This window comes from Dasypus novemcinctus, chromosome 2 (genome assembly GCF_030445035.2).
Source record: "Dasypus novemcinctus isolate mDasNov1 chromosome 2, mDasNov1.1.hap2, whole genome shotgun sequence".
NCBI classification, from domain to species: domain Eukaryota; kingdom Metazoa; phylum Chordata; class Mammalia; order Cingulata; family Dasypodidae; genus Dasypus; species Dasypus novemcinctus.
In genome coordinates this window covers 146239170-146262046 of record NC_080674.1, presented here as the reverse complement: position 1 = coordinate 146262046, position 22877 = coordinate 146239170, and the positions used below count along the sequence as shown (strand labels likewise).

The following is a 22877-nucleotide window of genomic DNA, read 5'->3' as shown; positions in this document are numbered from 1 at the left end:
AGTGAAATTCCCCGAGCTGGGGTCAGCAGACCCCTTCCTTCCCTGCCCATTGTTCTCTTGGTGGCAGGGATACTCACACTCAGGGCCGCCACGCCACGGGAAGGGTCTGCTTGGGGGCTGTCCCTCCCGCCACCATCTCCATTTATCTTGTCCCGGCCTGTATCAGCATGGTCGAGCTTCCTGGAGCGAGAAGATTTCCGGCTGCCCTGAGTCGGAGCCCTCCACTCACCCCCATTCCCAGGCTGGGCCCCCGGCCTTGGGCCTTGACACTTGTTAGTAGCCATAAGAGAGTCAGTCTGTGTGGCCCCAGGAAGTAGCCTCTCAGTTTTAGTTCTCCTCAATCAGATTCAAGTCCAGGTCCCCAAAGTCCTGCTGGCACAGTGTCCGCTTGCTTAGTGCCTGCCGCCCCCACCGCACGGCCCCCTCCTCCTCCTCCTCTTCACTTTCACTCAGCACCTGGGAGGAACCCCCAAGGGGGCTGCAGGAAGCAGAGAGGGGTGGGGGGCTACAGGCCATGAACCACGGCGGAGAGACGCTGCTGCCTTCCTGGGCTGTATCTTGGAGACAGAGACCTCCTGAGTATGGTTTCTGTCAAACAAACAACATAAGTAAGAAGGCAAAGAAAGATACTAACTTCCCAGAGTACCCTGGCCTAAGCTATATCTCCAAGTGTCCCTCTCAGTTACCGTGAAGGAATCGGTCCTAGGCTTTTGGATGATGTTTCAAATAAAATTTGGAAAATTTAGTGTAAACGCACAGTCCTCTGAGACAAGAACCCATAGTTTTCATCAGATTCAAGATTAGATCATTTATAAGCTCCACGAGGGCAGGAATATCATCTACTTGATTCACCACTGTATTCCCAAGCATTCTCAGAGCCCGGTATATAGTGATGTTGTTCAGGAAATATTTGATGAATGGTTGGGTGACTATCTGATAAAGGAATATATCTTCGAAGAAGGTTGTGAGCCAGTGGTCTAGAAGGAGGGCTTGTTATATGCAAATGCATATAACAACTGTATTCATACTAGGAAGTCAAAAACATTTGTTAAACAGATGGATGTAGCAGCCTGTCTTCCTGAAGCCCTCACAAACCCACCTGAGGCAGTGAAGGGCAAGTGGAAAAAAGAGCACAAGAGGGAGAGGGAGCAAGGGAGCAGGTGTACTGATGATGGGACTTTTATGGCTTATGCGTCCCCCTAGGAGGGAAAGTGCCTTCTGCAGGGCAATCTGGGCTCTCTGTTGGAAGGTGTAACATGGATCTTACTGTCTTCCTCAGTTCCTCTGGAATCCCCAGGACTAAGGGGTTTCACAGGACGTGGAACTTTGAGTGCTAACATTGGGACAGACATGGCAAACCAGGATTGTAGGTCACCCTTACAAAGCTCAGACAGAAAAGTGCTCCAGGGGAGCGCTGCTGGGGGAGGAGGGAAGCTGTGGCTAGAGGACAGCTCAAGAGTGGGAGCAGAAAAGAGTCCCCTCACTTCCATCTTAGCTCCCCTAGTCTCCTAGTCCCACCTGATTCATCTTGTCGAAGTCCAGGGAAGGCCGGAGTCGCCGGGGGTCTTCCTCGTGGCGCCGCTTGACCCCAGCCTTGCGGGCATCCAGATCACAAGGCTGTGAGCGGCTTCGGGGAAGGTTGCGGGGGCCTCGAGGTCGCCAGGGCAGCTCTGGGGAGGATGCTGGGGAGCTCCGGGCAGAGGGCAAGAAGCAGCTTGCCTGCGGACCCAGGCTGGGTGACAGGGAGAAGCGGCGGCGCTGGGGTGGACAAGGTGACAGGGACTCAGCATCACTCTCCCAGGAGCCACTTCGGGGGGAGGCAGCACAGGGTCGAGAAGACTCTTGGGCCAGGGCCAGGCTAAAGAAAGGGGGACTGTATGGTCTGTGGGCTGGGGCACATTGAGAAGAGGCACTGGGAGCTTGAAGGAACCTGAGGCTGGAGACCCGCTTGGGGGGGCTCTGGTGAGGCACCTGCGGCCCACCCCCTCCACCACTGCCCCGGTGCTTGATGGGAGTCCACAGCTTGGAGGGGGCGGGCCGCCACACCGGCTGCCAGCGAGACAGGTCCACGGGCACAGAGAGTGAGCGACAGTGCCTCTTGGAGGGAGGGGCTGGGGGCACAGGGAGCTTCTCTGAGTCTGGGGGCTCAGGGCTTAGGATTTGGGAGAGGGGCTGCTCTTGAGGGGAGCTCTCCCGGCTGGGTGATCTGAGGTGCAGGCTCAAGCCTGAGGAGTGGTAGCTGAGGTTGAGGCTGTCCTGGAACTCAGTACAGGAACAGTGGGGCAGGCCCCTCCAGGAAGCACCTTCTGGAAAACATTCATTGTAAAAATAATATCAATGATAGGTAACACTTTTTAAGAGCTTACTATATGTCACACATTGTACTGAGCACTCTATGTGGGCTATCTCATTTCCTCTTCTGAAAAAAAACTCATGAGATAGGTACTATTATCCCCACTTCACAAATGAAAGCGGTCTACCAGCTTTGCCAAGGTAATGTAGCAATCAAATGATCAAAGCAGGATTCAAATCCAGTCTCTCTGATACCAGGGCTGGATCTCTAAACACTATGCCATATTACCTCCATTATGAGAAACCACTCAAAATCTAAAATATAATTTCACTTACTGCCTGCCACTCACTCCTTCTCAAAATTAAAACTAACTGAGAGAAACAAACACGTGTATTAGTGTGCCCTGCTTATCGTCACCTCAGCCCTACTCTGCTCCCCAACCCTCACCTTGGGTTCCAAAAACAGCCCTCTCTTTCCTTGGCCTTTCCCTTCCATATGTCAACAGTACAAAGATGAGAGTTTGGGCTGCAAGAAATAAGAGGTAATCAAGCAGGTATGAGATGACTTTCACTCCTAAGGCAGGCAAATGGGGCAGAATAGGCTTTTGATGATGGTGGAACGTGTTCTTGGAAAACCCTAAGACTTTGTGCTGCCCATGGTCCTTTGTGCCTGGCCACCAATATACTAATTCTCTTCCCCTAGGCCTTCTCTTAAATCCAAACAGACTATGGGGGATCAAAGGGTAGAAGGGGAAATAGACTAAATGAAATGGTCTGCACTCTGCAGTCCAACCAAAACTGTGACTTTTGGGAGATAGCTCATTAAGGGACCAAGAAGCCTCCTCTAAGTTTGTGGCTAGCAGCTGGATATTTGGAACAACTTACAAATATATGAAGTCAGACTTGATGATGGAGAAAAATTCCACTTGATTTTATCTGGTCAACAATTCTCTCCCTACTAACCTCCATGAGGGCAGGAATCATGTGTCCTGTTCTGTACTTACAGCGTAGTACCTGCACTCAGCAAGTACTTAATAGGAGGCAGAGGCTGAATGAAGGTACTTTTGCCAACTCACGATTCTTGCCAGATACCCAAGAAAAGAAAACGAGACAAGAGAACAGCCTAGCAGCATGGGTGGAGAGTTCTGTCTACTAATAATGCCTCTGTTGAACTGTCCCCACAGTCATAGACTTTTTTGATCAAGTAATTCATAATGTGGGAATATATATTTTCACTATGCAAAATGACATATTTATAAGGTAATTCACCAACATTTTACAGGTCATAACAAAGATTGGAAATAAATTAAATGTACATCAATAAGAGATTGGCTAAACTATAGTACATCTATCCACTGCAATAAGATGCAACCAGAAAAAACAAGGAAACACTCGACACACTGATATGGAAAGGTCTCCTAAGGAGAGTAAAGTAAAAAAAAATAAGGTGCAGAATAACATATATAGTATGCAATGTTTTGGGTAAACAAAAAGTGGGGGTAAGAATAATATATATTTATATTTTCTTCTATTTGTATAAAGAAACTCTGGTTGGATATACAAGACATTAATACGAGTTACTTTTAGGGAAGTGGTGGAAGCTGGGTGGACAGAGGACAGGAGTAGAAGGGGGATTTTTCTCTGGATAACCTTTTTGTTGTTATTAAAAAATGTTTTAACCATATGAATGTATTAACTATTCAAAACATTTGGATTATGAAAGTCAAAATATTTAGATTATAAGAGTAAGAACAAACTAAACAGATAACTTCCCTGCTGTGGCAGGAAAATGGAGACAAGTACCGATCTCAGAGGGTAACCAAGGCAAGAAAGTTCTGGAGGTAGGCTAGGTAGTTCTGGTTTCTGGAAGCCAAAGAAAGATGTGAATGTAAGCAGAGGCATACACACACATACATATACACACAATGCCTTACCAGACACAAGCTGGAAAGGGTTCCCACAGTTGGAGATGTCTGCATGATCAGGCAAAGGCTAAGAGAGAGAGAATATCCATTGTCATTTGAGTTCAGAGCACACTGACAGATTTCCAGAAAGTCCTTTTCAGCTCACCCCTGAGATTCACGGGCTATAACAATGTTAGAGACTCCTAAGTATTTTCTTTCTCTTGTCTTCCCAAGTTAGTCAGTAAAGTAATCCACATCTTCCAACATCTCAAACCCTCCTCCACCAAGTTTTGGTGTCCCTTTTCTTTCAGTGCAATAACCTGCTCCCTTCTCTTTTCCTTCTGCACCTCTTGTGGGCTCTACCAGTATAAGTAACATGATTCAAATAGCACTGGACACGGGAAGCAGATGTGGCTCAAGCAACTGGGCTTCCACCCACCACATGGGAGGTCCTGGGTTTGGTTGCCTGTGCCTCCTGGAGAAGGCGAGCTGGCACGGCGGGCAGGCACAGCAAGCTGCCGCAACAAGTTCACACAACAAAAGAAACACAAAGAGGAAAGATGATGAGAGACATAACAAACCAGTGAGCTGAGGTGGCTCAGGTGATTGAGTGCCTCTCTTCCACACAGGAGGTCCCGGGTTCGGTTCCCAGTGCCTCCTAAAGAGAAGACGAGCAGACACAGAACACACAGCAAACGAACACAGAGAGCAGACAGTGACCACAAACAATAAGGGCAGGGGGGATAAGTAAATAAAATAAATCTTTAAAAAAAAATAGCATGCGACAAGGGTGAAGTAGTTGTGGAGAAAGAGGAAGACGGGTCTTTTACCAGACTGATGCTGAAGCGTGTGCATTTCAGCTCATCCAGAGTCTGCTTCTGTAGCTGCTCAGTGATCAGGGTTATCATGATTCTCCCCCAGAAATGACTTGTACACTTTGGAGTAAATAATGATGTCTTCCCTGTTCTTCAGGCCTCACTCGTAAACCATCTTCTGCCTCTGCAGCACCATTCTAGCACCACTGGGACGTCCCTCTCCAGGCATGCCTGCTGAGCCTGCCAATTGCAACCATCCCCAAGTGATATAAGAGAATAGTTGGTCCAGAGACAGAAAATGCATAGCATACATCACTCCTATGCCATGCCTCTGGCAGGCATAATTAGTTGATCACAGGTCTTTCTGGCTAAGCCTAAACATAGCCTCAGAACACAGTCTCAGAAACATTCAGAACTTGGCATTCCAGATATCCAATAAAACAAACTGAAGTTGGTAAGCAGGTTGAAAACTATTTGCCATTCCTAACCTGGTTCATGCTCTGCTGAGAATTTCCAGAATCCCAGCACAACTCAGAAAACAGCTCAAGGAAGAGAGGGAGATGCTCAAATGGCTCTTCCCATCATAATTAGCTCAATATTTTCTTTATATTCCGGAGTCAGACAAGAACAGAGGTACCTTTTTCCTAAACCAGAGAATATGGGAGAAGAGGGAGGAGTGGGGTTGTAGGAATGACTTTCTACTTCAGACTAATCAGAGTAAACAGGATTTTATGTCCTCCTTTAGCCTAGGCAGCTGATATATTATTGTTTTCCAACAGATACTGTGTATATTCTCTTGTAAAAATTACGAGAAAAGAATAAAGAAACGGTACCAGGGTAATTTCTATCACATTTCAACTCTTCAGATGTTAAAAACAACTTAAAACTTTCAGCTAAGTTTTTAGCCTGGTCTGACTCAAAGACTGTGGATACAATTAATCAAAACTCCCTTTCTCATGGTCAATTTCCGGTAAAAACAAACTAAATATCAGAGAACGACTTCAAGGCCACTCAATGAATGAGGGGACTTGCTCAAGGGAAGAGGGGAGGTTAACCTAATGTCTCAGTCACTTTGTTCTTCCCATTCCCAGAGATGACAAGCAGGCAAACAGATCACCAGGGTGTATATGTGGCACTTGCTGGTAGACAGAACAAAGGATCAAGAAATCTGAATGTTAATTTGACTTGCTGTGACAGTTTTGGCAAACCATTTAATCTTTCAAGTTTACCCCTATGTAAAATGGGCAGAATGATCTTAATCTGTCACAGGGATGACAGAACAGGAAATGTACAATATGTACAAAAGCATGCACCTGATTATTCAAATAAGGAGTCCATAAAGGCTACTTTTTCTCACTCCTCCTGTTTGTTGCTCTACTAAGCCTTGGGATGCCAGAAGCAATATCATTAAGAGAAATAAGGTAACAGGGTCTATGTCTCTGGCTGGATTCCATCCTCACTCACCTGGTACCAAGAGAAGCCCAAAAGGGTTCTTCCTTCTGTGACTTTGGGGGCAGATCACTCTCTACTTCAATAATAAAAAAATAAAAAAATGAAAAAAAGAGGGAATCATCTCAACCCCATTCCTACCTCAGAGGGAGGCCACAAGGAAGAGCAAAGGAATACGCTTAGATGTACTTGGAATTATTTGGAAGAAAGGTGTGAGAGAAGCCAGTCATCATTATAGTTAACTATCGTTTTCATGCATAATTATTACCACTCTGAATAAAGTCCCAGCTTCCTGAGAGCTCCCTTCAGCTGCTTCCCCTATGTTCTTGTGGTGCAAGTTAAGGCTTTTATCACTTCTCCTCTTGGTTTCTTAACTCTGCCCTCAAAAATCAACCAGAGAGGGAACCTAAATGTAGGCTTTTACCCCAGAGACCTCAGGCCTCCGTCTGACCAGCCATGAGGAGCAGGGAGTGAGGCAAACTCTTTCAAGCTTTTCATGAGGTATGTGGCCAAATAGCAAGCAAATTCCTAGTCCTCTCTGGGATCAAGTGAAGAGAGTGATTTTATGTTTTTTTGAATTTTAATTGTTGAGATATGACCACACACGACGGTAATTGGAACAATGAAACTACCACTACACAACTGATACTTTAGCCTGAGTTTCCTAAAACAGGCCAGGCTGAGAGGGGGAACAGAACGGAAGCCATAAGGAATCAAACCAGGACACAAAAGAAGGCAAACCAGCTCCGCGAGGGGCCTCGTCTTTCTCAAGCAGGCACTGAAAAAGTGTAAGAAGCCCTCTCTGGCCGCCTTCCTTCCCCTTCCATTTTGTATATCTGAGAGGTAGGGACAGCCCAGAACGTTCACCAAACAAGTTAAAACTTCTCAGCTTAACAACTGGCACAGGGCTCAAGCCTTCACAGAGCAGCAGGCCGCTAGGCCCTTCCCATACCCCACCAGGCCCAACTCTCAGCCCAGGCTTTCCCTCCTCCACCAGTACCCTAAAATAAAGATCAAACCCCCACCCCATTTCCCACTGAATGGCAATAACCCCTGACAGGAGGGTCTCAGGGATGCAAAGATTGTGCTGAAACCTGGAGAACCTAGGATCAAATCAAGCCAAGAGGGAGGAGAGTCACAAATCCCCTGGGGACCTTGCCCCCAGGTCCCAGCCCAACACCTCCTGGGGAGACTGAAGGAAAACATGAGGGATTCAGGAAGGTGCAGGCACAGGTAAGTGGGGACTCGAAGGCTATTCCTCCATATGGTTCTGGTGGGGCTAGGGGTGATAAGTGGGGAGCATCTCCCCCACCCCATGAAGAAGCAAAGGGCTAGGCCCCCTCCAATCTTCAACCTCTCCCTCTGCTTGCCTGCCTGTCTACACGGGGTGGGGCATGGGGCATCCGCTGGCCCTTGGCGCGAGGGACGCCAGGGCTCGCTAAGGGGAACCATCGCTGGCCTCTTCCCACTCAGCTTCCATCATCTGGCCGCGGGAAGCGAACTCTGGACGCAGGAATGGAAAGGGTCTGGGACTTAGCACTCCGCCTCCCCCTCCCCCACCGGGTCCCGTGCTCTCCCCGCGGAGGCGGCCTGCGAGGCCAGGCTGCGCGAGTAGCCGGGCTGGGGGAGGGGAGAGAGAGGAGGGAGGGAGGGTGGCCGAGGTGCCCGCCCCGAGGACCCAGCGCCACCTGCCCTCCGCCACCTACCACGGCTCCTCCAGCTCCCAGGGCCGCGGCCGGAGCAGCTCTGAGCGTTTGGTTCGCCCCACGGTGCCCTTAAAAGGCACTGGCGCGAACCACAGCGCCCCTGAGGAGAGTGGGTGAATAGCGGTGGTTCACAGAACCCCCCTGATCTGTCCGGGGGGACCCCGAGGCCCTCGTTGTTTCTCTCTCAAAGTCTTCCTTGGATAGCTCTCTTGGGAACGAGACTGGCGCTTTGATTTCGGATTGGGGGTGGTTGACTCCTCATCGAGTCAACCCCCCAAAATATCGCAGAAGATGGATAGGTCCAGGTGAAGTCATAGCTAGAAACCCGCGGGGGTGGCGGTGTCGGACGAAGGTAAACAAAACTATCGCCTTTTCTCCCTATTCCTCCATCGGCCCGAGTGCAGACTCCCAGTCTATTCAGGCTGCTTAATAATACTAGCCGAGGTTCCTCTCACCTGTTCTCCTGCCCGGCTCTCTACGGCCGCCTCTCTGAAGGAATCCCCCTCCCCCTAGCAGAGGACTCGTCCTAGGCGTGAAGGCTGCCGGGAAGTGTAGTCCAAAGGCCGATCAGGGCCTGCTCTGGTTCCCCGGAATCCGTATTCCAGCTGCCTGATCGGCTCAAACCTTATAAACCCAGGATTTATATGGTTGCGGGGTCGTTCCCACTTGATTCTGTAATTAGCTCTCGCCCAAAATACTTCCCAAAGCCGAGGAGGGCCCACTGCTGTTCACTCCTCTTCCCTCTTCGCACCCCCCCCCCAACAGGATGAGGTAATGGGATTGTGATTATGACATCATAGGCGGTTCAGTTGCTTGCGGGGGCGGGGGGGGGGGGGGCGGTAGGACAGGAGGGGTACGATGGTTACAGCTGGACCACTTTCCTTAAGACAGAGAGGGAGAATGGAAACTGAGAAATGGGGAAAAGATGGTGTCTAGCTATATTTTCTCCACGGGAAGGGGAAACCACCTTTTATTTAAATCTCCACCACCACCACCTCCCTCAGACAAAGTTTAAATCCTTTTTAAAGAGATTGAATGTAGATGTTTATGTTTGTAAAAGCAGAAGTTGGGGAACAGCTAATTGATTTGATTCTGGTGTAAATTTAAGTCTCAGGTAGCATCAAACATGGTAGAGAGAGGCAGGCAAAAAGGAGGGAAAAGGAGATGTTTTAAACGACACTTTCCTGTTGTGATCTCTTTGTACGCCAGAGCTTTATATTTTTTTGATTGATTGGAAAGTAATAGTAATGCAAATAATTTTCACTATTACACTTAGCAACACATTCCTGAAGGACATCTGTTTTCTCTAAATATTTTTTGCCCCACTTAGTTCTGGGACAGGTAAATAGCTGTGATCAGCTAAGAAGTAGAGCCAGTGGCGGGGATCTTCCTCACTGAGCCAGAGAAGGGAAGAGGCAGGAGTCACCAAGTCCACAAACTGAAAAAGAAGAGTAAAAGAAAAGTGAGGTACTTATCTATCAAGAAGATGGGGGGGGGGAGGGGGGGTGGGGGGGTGGGGTTGAATGGGACCTCACATATATATTTTTAATGTAATATTATTACAAAGTCAATAAAAAAAGAAAAGAAAAGAAAAAAAAAAAAGAAGATAGGGGTGGAGGGAAGATATACCTTGCACTGCACATTTCCCCTTGGGGAAAGAAAAGGAGCAGAGGAGGGAACACTGTGAAGTACAGAAGACATGATTTTCAATATTTGCTGTTGTGAAGCACATATTGTTGCTCCACATATTGTGGAGTACTGTGCTACATACATAAAATAAGTATTCTCACTTTTGCTTATGATCACCAAAAAATTCCCCTTGTTTGATAGATGAAAGGGCCCAAGGAATAAGTGGCTGCCCAAGTGATGGGCAAAGGTAGTATTAAAAATCAGTTCCAGGGGAGTGGATATGGCTTAAGCAGTTGAGCACCTTCTTCCCACATGGGAGGTCCTGGGTTCAGGCCCAGTTCCTCCTAAAACAACAACAACAACAAGCCAAAAAAACCTACAAGCAAACAAATGGAAAAAAACAACTCAGGGGAGCCAATGTGGCTCGCTGTTTGAGTGCTGGCTTCCCACATACACGGTCCAAGGTTCAATCCCTGGCCTGGTACCTCAAAAAAAAAAAATCAGTTCTGGGAACCCAACCCAGCATATCCAGAGGATGACCCTGTAGATGTGACATGAATTTGAGCTGCAAGGTACCTTAAACAACCGTGAAGCCACATCTCCCCCCCAAAAAAAATAACAAAAACAGACCTTGAAGCCCTTGCTTTTCACCACTATGCTATCTCCTTTGTATTGTTATACATGCTTACCAATGTTAAATGATTGAGTAAATAAGTTATCATTAGCTCACTTGCAAAACGTTAAAAGAAATTGAGAAACCTGAAAAAAAAAACCAACCAGAGTCAAGTTTCATACCTCATGGCAAAGAAAGATTATAGCAGCTTTCATCAGGTATAAAACAGTTTCCAGTACAGCCCAAAGGCCCACCCCTCACCTTAACTATAATTAAATTTCCTTATACCACTCCTAGTTCTCAGGTGTTTTATTCATGTTCTTTTTTTTCTTCTTCCTGCTGCCTCCTTTTCCTTCTTTTGTTCTTGGGCTACTACCTTGAACCTCATCTTAATGTGCCTTCCTGGGCCAGACCCTATTTTGACCGTGCTCAGCAGAGGATACTACCTGGGCTCCTTTCTGGTCTCCATCCAGATCTTCCGGGTTCCAGGGCCTGGAGCCAGTCATCCAGGAGGTCATCCAAAGAGGTGGAATCCACTGGCTCTAAGAGACTTGCCGTTCCCTGCCTAGGAAGGCAGCAGAGTCAGAGGAGCAGGCACCTCAGACAGACATTTCCTTTTCAGCCTTTGTGGGGAGATGTAGGACTCAGTCCACCACTCACAAAAGGAACCAGGAATAGCAAACGCACCCCTCAGTCCCCCTGCCCTGCAGAGGCTGGTTGGGGGGATCCCAGGAATGCAGGGCTCTTCTCCACTGCCTGATTTGGGCATCCCAGGAGCGACGGCTATACCTCCTGTTCTTGTTTGGCGTTTGAGGGTGAATCCCTGGCTGTCGCTGTGCCCTGGCAATGACAAAAGTGAGTCAGACTGAGGTCAAGGGGCACAAGGAACACAACTCACTGCTTACCATAGTGAATCAGGAACTTTGTTAGTGATTCCTGAGAAAGGTGTAGGATCAATGCCCTTGCAGTAGATTGAGTTAGGTACCCCAAAAGAAATATGTTCTTAATCTTAATCTACACTCATGTGGTTGGGAACCCATTGTAAGATATTATTTTAGTTAAATTGTGGCCCAACTGAATGAAGGTGTGTCCTAATCCAGATTACTGGAGGCCTAATAAAAAGGATTTAGAAGTCAGAGAAGCCTGGTGACCAGAGGCAGATATATAAACCAAGGATCTCCAAGGATTGCTGGCAGGCAGCACAAGATGCTACAGATCTCGGGAAAAAGCAAACCTTGCTAGCATCTTGATTTTTGACTTCTTCTAGCTTTAAAACTATGAGCCAATACATTCCCATTGTTTAAGCCAACCTATTATGTGGTATTTGTCATAGCAGCCTGGCAAACTAAAACAGCCCTCAATCCAAAAGGAAAGGTAAATCTTCAAATCAGATTAGATACTAAACTTCCCGCCTTCTGGAAAGGGTAAGTTAGATAGTTCCAGCTCCCTTGGAAGTCAAAATAGACATAAAGACAGTATTTGGCTTCCCTTTAAAATGAATTCTACCTTTTCATACATTTACGATGTTTGTATATATGAATGTATATTTACATGAATTAGGCAAGAATGTGCAATTAGCCAAGTCAACTGAAGACATGAGGGAATGATAAAAATGGCTGGAAGGAAAACTACCTCATTTGGAAATACAGGTAAAGCTTTAAAAAGCTTTATGGGCCAAGTAGGACTTGTTCCATTAAAAAAGTCCCAACATGGGAAACGGACTTTGGCCCAGTGGTTAGGGCGTCCGTCTACCATATGGGAGGTCCACGGTTCAAACCCCGGGCCTCCTTGACCCGTGTGGAGCTGGCCATGCGCAGCGCTGATGCGCGCAAGGAGTGCCATGCCACGCAAGGGTGTCCCCCGCGTGGGGGAGCCCCACGCGCAAGGAGTGCGCCGTAAGGAGAGCCGCACAGCGTGAAAAGAAAGAGCAGCCTGCCCAGGAATGGCGCTGCCCACACTTCCCGTGCCTCTGACGACAACAGAAGCGGACAAAGAAACAAGACGCAGCAAATAGACACCAAGAACAGACAACCAGGGGAGGGGGGGGGGAATTAAATAAATAAATAAATCTTAAAAAAAAAAAAAAAAAGAAAAAGGAACAACAATCTTAGAAACTTATCTTTAGGGCTAGATTGCAGGAGACTTGGTTTTAGTACTAATGCAACTTAGCGAGAGTACTCAGATTCTTATATCTTTCTATCAACTGACATTGAACTAAAACAACTTGGTTGACACCATTGTTGTCACCACCCCACAGGTGCACTTACTTGGGGACTTTCTGCCGAAAGCATTGATAACCAGGTGTGCACTTGCCATAATCTATCTGTTTCTGCCGCCGTTGCAGGACAACTTCATCCGTCTCTACCTCCCACCTGCAGGAAGTCCATAGTGTCCCATGAATTGTGATTAGTCATCAAAGCAGAAATCAACTCATCCCACACTCACTTAATTCCCAGCCTGATTTTCAAACTCACCTGGTGTGATAGGGCTCTGTGCTGACTCCCACACTCACCATTTCTATCCTAGGGGACAATGGCTCCTCACACACTTCCTTTCTGAGAAAGCAAATTCTACAAGTGAAGTGGGTATTAAGATAAAGCCCAGCTGACTACAATGCACCACCACACCAAGATTTGGACACCAGATAAAGGCTGTATTTTTTACTTAATGTTTCTCAAAGATGAAAAGCATTTCCAACTTACTGTTTCTCCAAATGTGGTCTCCAAACGATCTGCATTGGTACCACCTGGGGGCTTTGATAATCCCTGGACCCCACTCTAGACCTCTTGAATCAACATTTTGGGGCCTGCTTTTTAAACTTTTTAAAAAATAAAACATCTCAAATACATAAGTAAAGAGAATAGTATAGTGCCTTGCTACTCAAAGTATGGTCCCAGTAGCAGCTGCATCAGCATCACCTGGGAGCTTACTGAAAGTGCAAAATCTTGGGCCCTCACCAGACTTACTGAATCAGAATCTGCATTTTAACACTTATCCCCAGGTGGTTATGCACATTAAACTTTGAGAAGCACTGATAAATGGGCCCCCACGTACCCACCATCCAACACTCAAGGCCAGCCTTGTTTCATCTACACCCACCACTGCCCCAACCCCCATTTAAAAGCAAATTCCCAACAGTAAGAAAAATTTCTTAATTTCACCTATTCAGCGTTTAAATACCCATAAGCAACTAAAGTTTGGGATCGTTTCGATTGCTAGGATTATGCCGAGATGATCCAACTCCCCTACTTTCCCTAAAAAGGAAGTTCCTTTTACTCCACATAACCTAGCATCTCAGAGATGCCGCGCACTAAATAGGGACACCGAACAAGGAAAGGCTCTTGGAAGGGGCCAGTCCCGCTCTGCCTAAGCATGCACACCTGTCTTGCCCAAACACCTGCCACGCTGGCGATAAATGCTCCATCTTCAGCGGTCGGCTAACAAAACTAGAAGGGAAAGGTCCACGTAAAGGCACGAGAAAGGAGAAGGAAAAATAAACGTTTCCAACCCTCTCATCTAAACTAAACTCGCCAGGTAATAGCGAGCGGTCGCCGCTTGTGGGGCACAATTTAAATCTCCCGGAGTTGGTGGGGCTGCAGTAAGGACAGGAAGGGTGTGGCGATTGGTCAGAGGGAGAGCCAATGGGACACCAGGCTCCTTGTGAGGCGGAGCCTACCCTTTCGCTTGCCAAAAGCTGGAGCTCCAATTGCCATCCTGCTCAGACACCAGGGCAACCTCACACCCCTGGGATTATATACTAGCCAAACGATTGGCTGAGGGGCTCTGGACCGGCGCGCGGAGATTGGCTGACGCAGTTTAGAGGCGAGCGGGGATAGGTTATTGGAAAGGCGGAAGGTTTGAATGGTCAAGGGCTGTGGCTGTTGGTTTTCTACCCAGGCTAAGTAACTTCCACGCTCTGCGGAGAGGATCGGCAAAGCCTGACCCCGGCCTGTTCAGTCGACAAGCAGATGTTAATCGTCTCCGTTTCCCAGATTGTTCTTTAATTTTGCTTGAGTCTTCGTTTGTGTCCGTTCTCTACACACTTCCCTTTCTCCTGAAGGCAAGGCTCAGACCAAAAACCTGAGGTAAGCCGGGAGCTCTGAGTCTCTGCCCCAGAATCACGAAGACCCCATGGTGACATCAGAGTTCAGCCGGGGCCCCACAAACGGAAGTCCAGAGGACTGAATGGGCATTATCGTGAGTTAGGATACCTGAGTTCCCGTCAGGTCTCGTGAGCCGTGTGGCCCGGAACAAAACCAAACCCTCTCTTTATCCCAACTTTTAAAGTCCTGTAGTTGCCTCTCGGTAAGTTCAGTTTCCACCGAAAAGGCCAAGCCTCTTTGGGAAAGTGAGCTTTAACCTTCAAAGCAGGTTTGAACTCTTTGGCTTGACCTCCCGCCCCATCCCCCCTCCGATACTGATCGGTTCCATCACTGAAGGAGGTTGTTTTGAAAGCTGGATGACCTAAGATGTACTTATATAGATGATGCCCTCCTTCTCCTATCCAGGCTTTATTTTTCCTTGGTGAGAACTCGGACATCATGTCTGCAGACCTCTTCTCATCCACAATAGAGGAGGGAAGCCTTGGCTCAAGACCCACTTTTAGGTGCAGCCGAAGGAAGAAGTTAAACCTACTCCTGGAGAAAGACACTTCTTTTACCATCTGTCCAGATCTCCCTAGAACTCCAATGGACAAACCCCATGGTGATTCTACAAACCTAAGTATTTTGTCTGGGTAAATACACGTTTATCATCACAGGCTATCTCCTATACTTTTGTAAACAGTTTTTAGTTAGTTTGTTTTGAATTATCCTGCCTTGATGATCAGGATTTGAAACTCAACTCTACCCTTGACTAATTGTGAGGTTCTTTTGAGTCTCAGGCTGCTTTTCTGTGATATGGAAATAATCTCTTCCCTCATCGTATTTTACTAGCATCAAGTGAGAACTGAATTATGTTTAAAGAAAGTCTTTACAAACTCTATAACATTATGACTTGGCTACTTTTTAGTATTATTATTAGTGTTATTGTTCCATGTCCTATTGCCTCAGCTAGCAAACAAAGTTGGAGAGTTATAGAAATAAGACATATTAGAAAATCCAGGGAGAATTAAAATGTGTGCTCATGGTGCACAGGGCAGTGGATGTGGGTTAAGACCTATAAATCAATAAACTTTGGTTCTCAATTGAAAAAGAAAAATATCCTGTTGAGGAAAAAATGAGATATAGGCTATTGGAGTAGAAAGAAGGTGGGAGATTTTTCTCAGCCTAGTTATTCCATTTTTTGTCTGGAGTATTTCCAAAACATTTAGATACATTTGGACACTCCAGATTTTGTGATTATTATTAAGGGGTGTTTCAACTGAAGAGAGTAACATGATCTTTGTCTTTAAGGATATCATAACCTAATGGGAATCTTGATCTTTTATTATGTCTCAACAGAGGAACCCCAAAACGTTGCCTTGATCTTTCGAATCTTAGCAGTGGGGAGATGTCTGCCACTCAGATTACCACTTCTGCAGACTTTGATGAAACTGGTAGGGAGAAGGGAGATAAAGGCCTGTATGGGAAGAATAACTTTTAAGGAGAGAACTGTGTTGTAGGATAGAGAAGGAAGGTGGTGAAATTAGAAGTTTGGAATTTTGTTGGTAACTAGAGGGTTTTTGAAGAGAATGATTCTGTTAATGGGAAGAGAGAGAGAACATTAAAATGAGTTACTTTGCAATTGAAAAAGTTAGATAGGAAGGAATATTTTGTTGACTGATGGTAGGAATCAAAGTCTGTAGTAGTTGAGATATGAGAGGTTTTGTGCCTTAGTGTTGTCTCAGCCGAGGCAAAGAAACCAACATAAAGAAATCCTTTGTTAACTAAGACTTCCATGTCTTTATAGGGTCTATGCCTGAAATGAATATCTTTCATTAGGCAACTATTCTAGGATTTGTTCTAATTTCAGATTTCCTGAGTGATGTGTTCTTTTTTGCTCATGAAAAATATCCATGGGTTATATAGTATACTGGGTCCCAGAATTTTTTCTTTTGGTAACATGTAAATTCTTAAGTTTCCATGAATTTGGGAACATCAGGAGACTTAGCTTTTGAAAATAATATGGTTTGCTAATAATGAAAATCAGAGGAAATGCAATCTGTGTTAACAAGAATAACTCCTTTTACTGATTCTTCATATCTGATTGCAGGTCACTTGGATTCTTCAGGACATCAGGAAATACAGTTAGCTGGGGTGTAAGTTTTTTTTTCCCTAAAGGAACTTCATGCTAAAACCTTCTTAGCACCAATCATGTGGATTTTATCCTGTGAGGACTCTGCAGAGTACAGAATCCTTTCATTTTAGGGATAAGTGGACTCTGAGGCCTAACTCCTTCCCTTGAAAGGCTCAGTTTCCCAGATCTAAATAGTGTTGTGAAAATGAATGCTATTCATTTTAACTATTTCACGCAATCAGCATTATCTTCAAAAATGAAGGAACATGATTTACTGTACTTAAGTGTAGATATAATGTTTATTACTGTTAACAGGTTCTTTGTTAGCAATCTTAATATGTTCAGTGAGGGAATATTCAAGGAGTGCAAACTAATGTGAATTCAACTCTTCTTAAACTCATAATAAGTTTCCTACTTGGCTGTTTTAATCTTTTTAGAACTTTATCTTTCAGTGTTTAGGTGAATTAGATGGGTTTAGGTGAATTAGGGTTTAGATGAATTAGAGGGGTTTAGGTAAATTAGGGTTTCCTATGACTGTTAATACATGTGAAAATTTCACTTTGTATGGCTTGCATTTTCTTTGAATTGCTTAAAATGTCCTAACCCATGATGAGATCCTGGGAGAGAGGATAGAAATTCATTATATATATAATTATTTTTCTTTATGTCTTAGAGCAGTTTTAGATTTAGAGAAAAACCTTGCAGAAAGTACAGCATTCCCTATATACTCCTGACACACACTTTTCCCTATTATAAACATTTTGCATTAGCATGGTACATATGTAACAGTTCATGAACCAATATTATTTTATTATTAACTATAGTCCATAGGTTCCTTAAGGTTCACTCTTGGGTTATATAGTTCTTTCTGTGAATTTTTTAAAAATTGTGGTAACATATATACAACATAGAATTTCCTGTTTTATCCACTTTCAAAGCATATGATTCAGTGATGTTAATTACATTCAGTGTTGTGCTACCATCAACATCATCTGTTATCAAAACTTTTCTATCACCCCAAACAGAAACTTTACCAATTAATCATTAACTCCCTATTGTAAGAAAGATATTTTAACCCCCAACAATCAACTCTGGAAAATTAGTCTATAAAAATGCCTTCATCTACATAAGATGAGAACAAACTCATTCATCTTTGTTGCCTATCTATATATTTGGTTATGTAAGTGAAATGAGGGGCCTTTTCCCCAGGATGTCACTTGACATCTTGATTTTTAGCTCAGAGAATATCCTACATATTATTTTTGGAAGAGACACGTCAACTAGATACAGGGCTCCTTGGATGGAAGAAAGGAAAAGTTGGGTTGCCCCATACCACTGAAGAATAACCAAATAATATTTGGGGCTTAACTGTCTGGCAATTTGTTTTGATCTGCAGGAATCATCAACACCTTATGAAAAACAGTCCAGTGAGTAGTCCCTCTTTCTTAGATTTGGGGTTATTTCTCATGTGGGTGGCAGAGGGTTCCAACTCATCTGTGGCTTGAGGAAGCTGGATGTTCTCAGAAAATTCTCTTACAGGCACAGCTGCTGTGCAGCACTCCAAATGCTTTGGACCATGACCACAGAAAGAAAAATGCACTGTGTAACTCACTCGCAAATAAAGAAAACGTAAGTGTTTTTCACATTTAAACCTAGATATATTAGCGGTTTTCTTCCTTTGAATGGAGCTACACATTGGTATCATTGTGAGACGTAGAGCTGTTTATACCTTACTATGCTGAACTGTTGGGAAAAAATTCTTTTTGATTTTGGTTTGTTTGTTTTGTTTTTTCTTTTTAAGCTTTGACCCTAGGAAAGAAATCTAGCTCAAAGTCCTCCACAGCAGGTCATCATTATTACTCATGCTTGATTGATCGTTTTGAGGACAAAAATCTCTGTTACTATAGTGTAAGGAATTGAGGACATATTTATTTTGTTTTGTTTTTCTGGTTTTTTTAAAGGAGAGGAAAATATATATACATAATTTGTTCTTTGTAAGACTTCCTCTACAAGTCTAGATTCTTAGTATCTTCTTCGCTCCTTAGCCAAACTTCTTAGCCCATATTCTGAGAAGCCATGGTTCCTTTTCTCTAAGCCTTAGACCATCCTTCATTTATAAGTTGAAACTGGCCTCACCTAATTATTAAAATAATCCTCTAACTAATCCCTTCAACCAATTCCCTATTCTAGCCATCTTTTTCTCTTTCCTGCCCCCTTCTCTTACTCAGGTCAGTATCCATAAAAGATAACTCTTCTTCTTTTCTCACATTGACTGAGGTACACCCATGTTTTGGGCTATTCTAATCAGCTTTTTCTTCATTTAATACTGTCCTTTTAATCTCCCTTTATTGTCATATTTTTTAATCTCTTTATCCCCTCCACAGTCAGGCTCCATTCTTTCCTATTCCTTTTGCTTGTGATCATAAGATTAGTATTCTCTGAAGCAAAACTAAATCATGATTTGTTTCTTTGGGATATAGGGTCAAACTTGATTACATTTAATGTGCTTCATGAGGGTTATTCTTGGCTTTATCTGATGAAAAGTTTTTGTCAGGGCTGCTAACACCTTTCTTCCTCCAGCCAATGCAGTTTTTCTTATGCAGGAAAACAACACTTTGAAGCCCTTGGAGTGGCGGGCACCCAGGAGCCTAAAGTTTCAGAAGAGACCAAGGGGACCTTATGTGTCTCCCCTTTCTCTGCTGGTGAGCCCCTGAGCATTGTCATTAGAGGTCAGCAGTAGGTAGTGTGGAGTACAGAATGTCAGATCTGAACTCCAGACCCTTAGAATTTTTCTATGCTAACCTGAGTGAGAAAAGGGATTGGAGAAGTAAGTTTGAGCAGGGAAAGCGGGAAGGTATATGTCCTCTGATCCTTTTACTTGTTTAAACTAAAGTGGAGAAAAAAGTTCTTAGGTCTTTTTTCCCCTTCTACTATTCTGTAAGTGTTTTTCCCCCTGATTTTAAAAGCACTATGTGCCCATTGTAAAAATGTTAAAACAGAAAAACAGAAAAAAAAAAAAATTAACTACCACTTAGAGAAAAACCTCTGTTAACAGTTTACCTTATTTCTTTTCAATCTTTTAGCTATGTATAGTTTTACAAGTTGAGGTCATACCATATATACAGTTTTATATCCTGTATTTTTTTAAAGTTAATATTAAAAATTCTTGGTAAATATTTTTTAATGGATACTTCTATTTTAATGAATGGACCATAATTTACACATACACTTCCCTATTGTTGGACACTTAGTGGCATCCACATTTTGCTTTTACAAATAACGCTATGATGTGTATGTTCTTGAGCATAAATCTTTGCTTACTTTTCAGAATTTTTCTTTAGGATTGGTACCAAGAATTGCAATTACTGGACTAAAGGATATAAATACATTTAAGATTTTTGATAAATATTACCAAATTCCTTTCCAGAAATGATAAGAATTTACATTCTCAAGAGCAATCTATAGTTCGTAGGATTTGTTAGCATTTTTACAAATTGCTAATCAGATAGGTAAAAATATTTTATTTTACATTCAAAATAATTAGTCATGGGGAGTGGATGTACCTCAGTGGCTGACTGCCTGCTTTGCATGTACAAGGTCCCAGGTTCAATCCCTGGTACCTCCTAAAAAAAAAAAAAGAAAAAAAAAAGATGTCCAAAATTATTAGTCATGGTTTCTTGTGAATTATTGTGTCCTTTGCCAATTTAGCTACTTACTTACCTGCATTTCATAGACCCCACTTACTTACCTGCATTTCATAGACCGTGGGCTCAAGGTAATCCAGGATTCTTGAGTGATGCTAATCTCAAGCCATGGTAAAGCCATTTTAATATATCCCATCCTAAATAGATGAAGTTTGTCCTGTTTTAGATTTTTGATTTCTGGGAAGGAAAGAAGGCCTGGAGCATGGTAAATTATTAGAGGTCTTTAATGTTACCAATATATTTGATAGGACAATGAAAATTTGGTGGAAAGTGAAATGAAAGATCTGGGAAGTCCCATTACTATAGTTCCAAAATTGAATAAAAATCCAGAACAAGGAGAAGACCAGGCAGAGGAAATTTCAGATGGATTAATGGAATTTTCCCTGGATGATCAAGAAGAAGCCAAGGTAAAGGGGTCACTGATGATATCTTTGAATTCTTCACATTCCTTCCTTCATTTTTTTTTTTTTCCATTAATTTATTTTTAATAGGGTTCACTGTGTTATGTAGACTATGTTTTTCTTTAAAATTTTTCTAGTAATATGTATAACCCAAAATTTCCTATTTCAACTGCATTCAAATATATAATTCATTGCTGTTAATTACATTCACAATGTTGTGCTACCGTCACCACCATTCATTTCCAAATCTTTAAAATCAATTCAAATGGAAACTCTGTATGATAGAAGCATTAACTCCCCATTACCTACTCCCACCCCAGCCCCTGATAACCTATATTCTAGATTTGGACTCTTTATAGTTTGCTTATTCTAATTATTTCATACCAATATCACTTCAAGTTTCATCCATGTTTTTACGTGTATCGGAACTTAATTCTTTTTACAGCTGAATAATATTCCATTATATGTATATACCACATTTTATTTATTCATTCATCGGTTAATGGACACATGGGTTGTACTGCTTCCATCTTTTGGCAATTGTGAATAATACTACTGTGAACATTGGTGTGCAAATATCTATTCGAGTCCCTGCTTTCAGTTCTTTTGGGTATATACCTAGAAGTGGGGATGCTGGATCATATGGTAATTCTATACTTAGCTTTCTGAGGAACCACCAAAGTATCTTCTATAGTGGCTGTACCATTTTACCTTCCCACCAGCACTGAATGAGTGTTGCTATTCTTTTGCATCCTCTCTAACACCTGTTATTTTCCATTTTTGTTAATAGCAGCCATTCTAATTGTTGTGAAATGGTATCCCATTGTGTTTTTCATTTTGGTTTTTTTTTTTTTAATTGAACCCAGGACCCTGTACATGCAAAGTAGGAACACAACTACTAAGCTACATCTGCTCCCCTCCGTTGTGGTTTTATTTGCATTTCCCCGATGACTAATGATATTGAATTATTCATGTGCTTTCTGGCCATTTGTACATCTTCTTTGGAGAGATGTCTGTTCAAGTCTTTTGCCCATTTTATTTTATTTTATTTTTTTTACTGCCAGTTTTATAAGCTGTTTCCAAATATTTTTAAAAAGTCAAGGGATTCTTACACCAGTTATTTCAAATGAGACCTTGCAAAGCAATTCAAAGTGGGTACAACAATTTTCCCCTCCTTCATTGTTGCTGTTTTATACAACACTGTGATCAACAGAAAACGGAATGGCATGTGCTTGATTGGAAAATGTCACCTGTTTACAAAATATGCAGGATAGTTTCTACCTCATGTCTGCAAGTCTTTACAATAATAGTGCTTTTCTGTTTGTTATTTGGTAGGCACATGGGACTCAAAAATTTAGCTACCCACTTTTATCTAACTACCACAGAAAGCACAAATGACAGTCCCAACCCTGTAAACTTCGGAGGGTTGAGATAGTAGACATTATTATCTGTAGTAGATCTAACTGTTAAGCTTGAAGATGTTGGCTCTTTCTCTTAAGAGAAATACATTTCCTTAGGGTCTTTCCTCTAATTTTGCTATATTGGGTTCCAGAAGAACCCTCCATGAATTTAAAGCGTGACAACGGTAAAGTATTCTGTTACATTATACAAACAGAAGATCTGGGAACTTTGTTAAAGAGAGTTGTTTGCTAAATGGCATTGAACAAAATCCTGGCCCCAGTGAACTATTCAGACCAAACATTTCTGACTAAAGAAAATTGTACAACAATATTTATAGGCTAACATTTAAAAGATGATTGATATCAATACTTATTTTACATGTCAAATACATAGTTCAAGAGTTTATAAAATAAGATCATACATTATTACCTCAAAGAATATCATATACAAGAGAAATCCCCCAAAGTACTTGTAATAGCATTTCAAGTGGAAGCAGCCATATACAAAAACCATCCAGTGTCCCTGCTGTGTTGTATATAATTGCAAGAAATTTAAGAGATTACTGGGGGAAAAAATCCTAGCCCATTGAAAACTGATAGAAAGTTCAATTGTGGAATTTTAAATGTTTCCTTTAAAAAAATAACACGCACCCAGAATACATAACCTCTGTACAAGGAAAAATATAAAATTCTGGACAATCATATTTGATCACACTAAATAATTTAGAATGAAATTACATCATTGGTT

At 43.1% G+C, this 22877-nt stretch overlaps 3 protein-coding genes across 8 annotated transcripts in view; 1 reads left to right on the top strand and 2 right to left on the bottom strand.

The window, feature by feature from the left end:
• Window positions 1-8397, bottom strand: part of KDM3B (lysine demethylase 3B) — a 95295-nt gene extending 86898 nt beyond the window's left edge. For 2 of the 4 annotated variants that reach the window (XM_058279296.2, XM_071210142.1), the window contains exons 1-5: window positions 8167-8257; window positions 5027-5251; window positions 4778-4854; window positions 4227-4284; window positions 1519-2306 (exon numbers count right to left, since the gene is read on the bottom strand). In XM_058279296.2, the coding sequence (XP_058135279.1) occupies window positions 1519-2306; window positions 4227-4284; window positions 4778-4854; window positions 5027-5051 (948 nt within the window). In that variant the 5' untranslated portion in view covers window positions 5052-5251; window positions 8167-8257. Of the gene's footprint in view, window positions 1-1518; window positions 2307-4226; window positions 4285-4777; window positions 4855-5026; window positions 5252-8166 lie in introns of all 4 variants that reach the window. The other 2 variants (XM_071210140.1, XM_071210143.1) reach the window with 1 other exon arrangement.
• Window positions 8398-9445: 1048 nt separating this feature from the next.
• Window positions 9446-13901, bottom strand: LOC101418058 (oocyte-specific histone RNA stem-loop-binding protein 2-like). The gene is given in 7 exon segments (XM_071210152.1): window positions 9446-9604; window positions 10852-10891; window positions 10893-10973; window positions 11096-11248; window positions 12676-12780; window positions 12883-12963; window positions 13789-13901. Coding segments are annotated over 7 exon segments (636 nt in total). The 5' UTR covers window positions 13833-13901; the 3' UTR covers window positions 9446-9472.
• A 387-nt stretch (window positions 13902-14288) lies between these two features.
• Window positions 14289-22877, top strand: part of CDC25C (cell division cycle 25C) — a 44469-nt gene continuing 35880 nt past the window's right edge. The window contains exons 1-8 of one of the 3 annotated variants that reach the window (XM_058279348.2): window positions 14289-14493; window positions 14917-15143; window positions 15850-15944; window positions 16601-16646; window positions 18021-18051; window positions 18164-18253; window positions 19228-19326; window positions 20577-20735. In XM_058279348.2, the coding sequence (XP_058135331.1) occupies window positions 14950-15143; window positions 15850-15944; window positions 16601-16646; window positions 18021-18051; window positions 18164-18253; window positions 19228-19326; window positions 20577-20735 (714 nt within the window). In that variant the 5' untranslated portion in view covers window positions 14289-14493; window positions 14917-14949. Of the gene's footprint in view, window positions 14494-14916; window positions 15144-15849; window positions 15945-16600; window positions 16647-18020; window positions 18052-18148; window positions 18254-19227; window positions 19327-20576; window positions 20736-22877 lie in introns of all 3 variants that reach the window. The other 2 variants (XM_058279340.2, XM_058279355.2) reach the window with 2 other exon arrangements.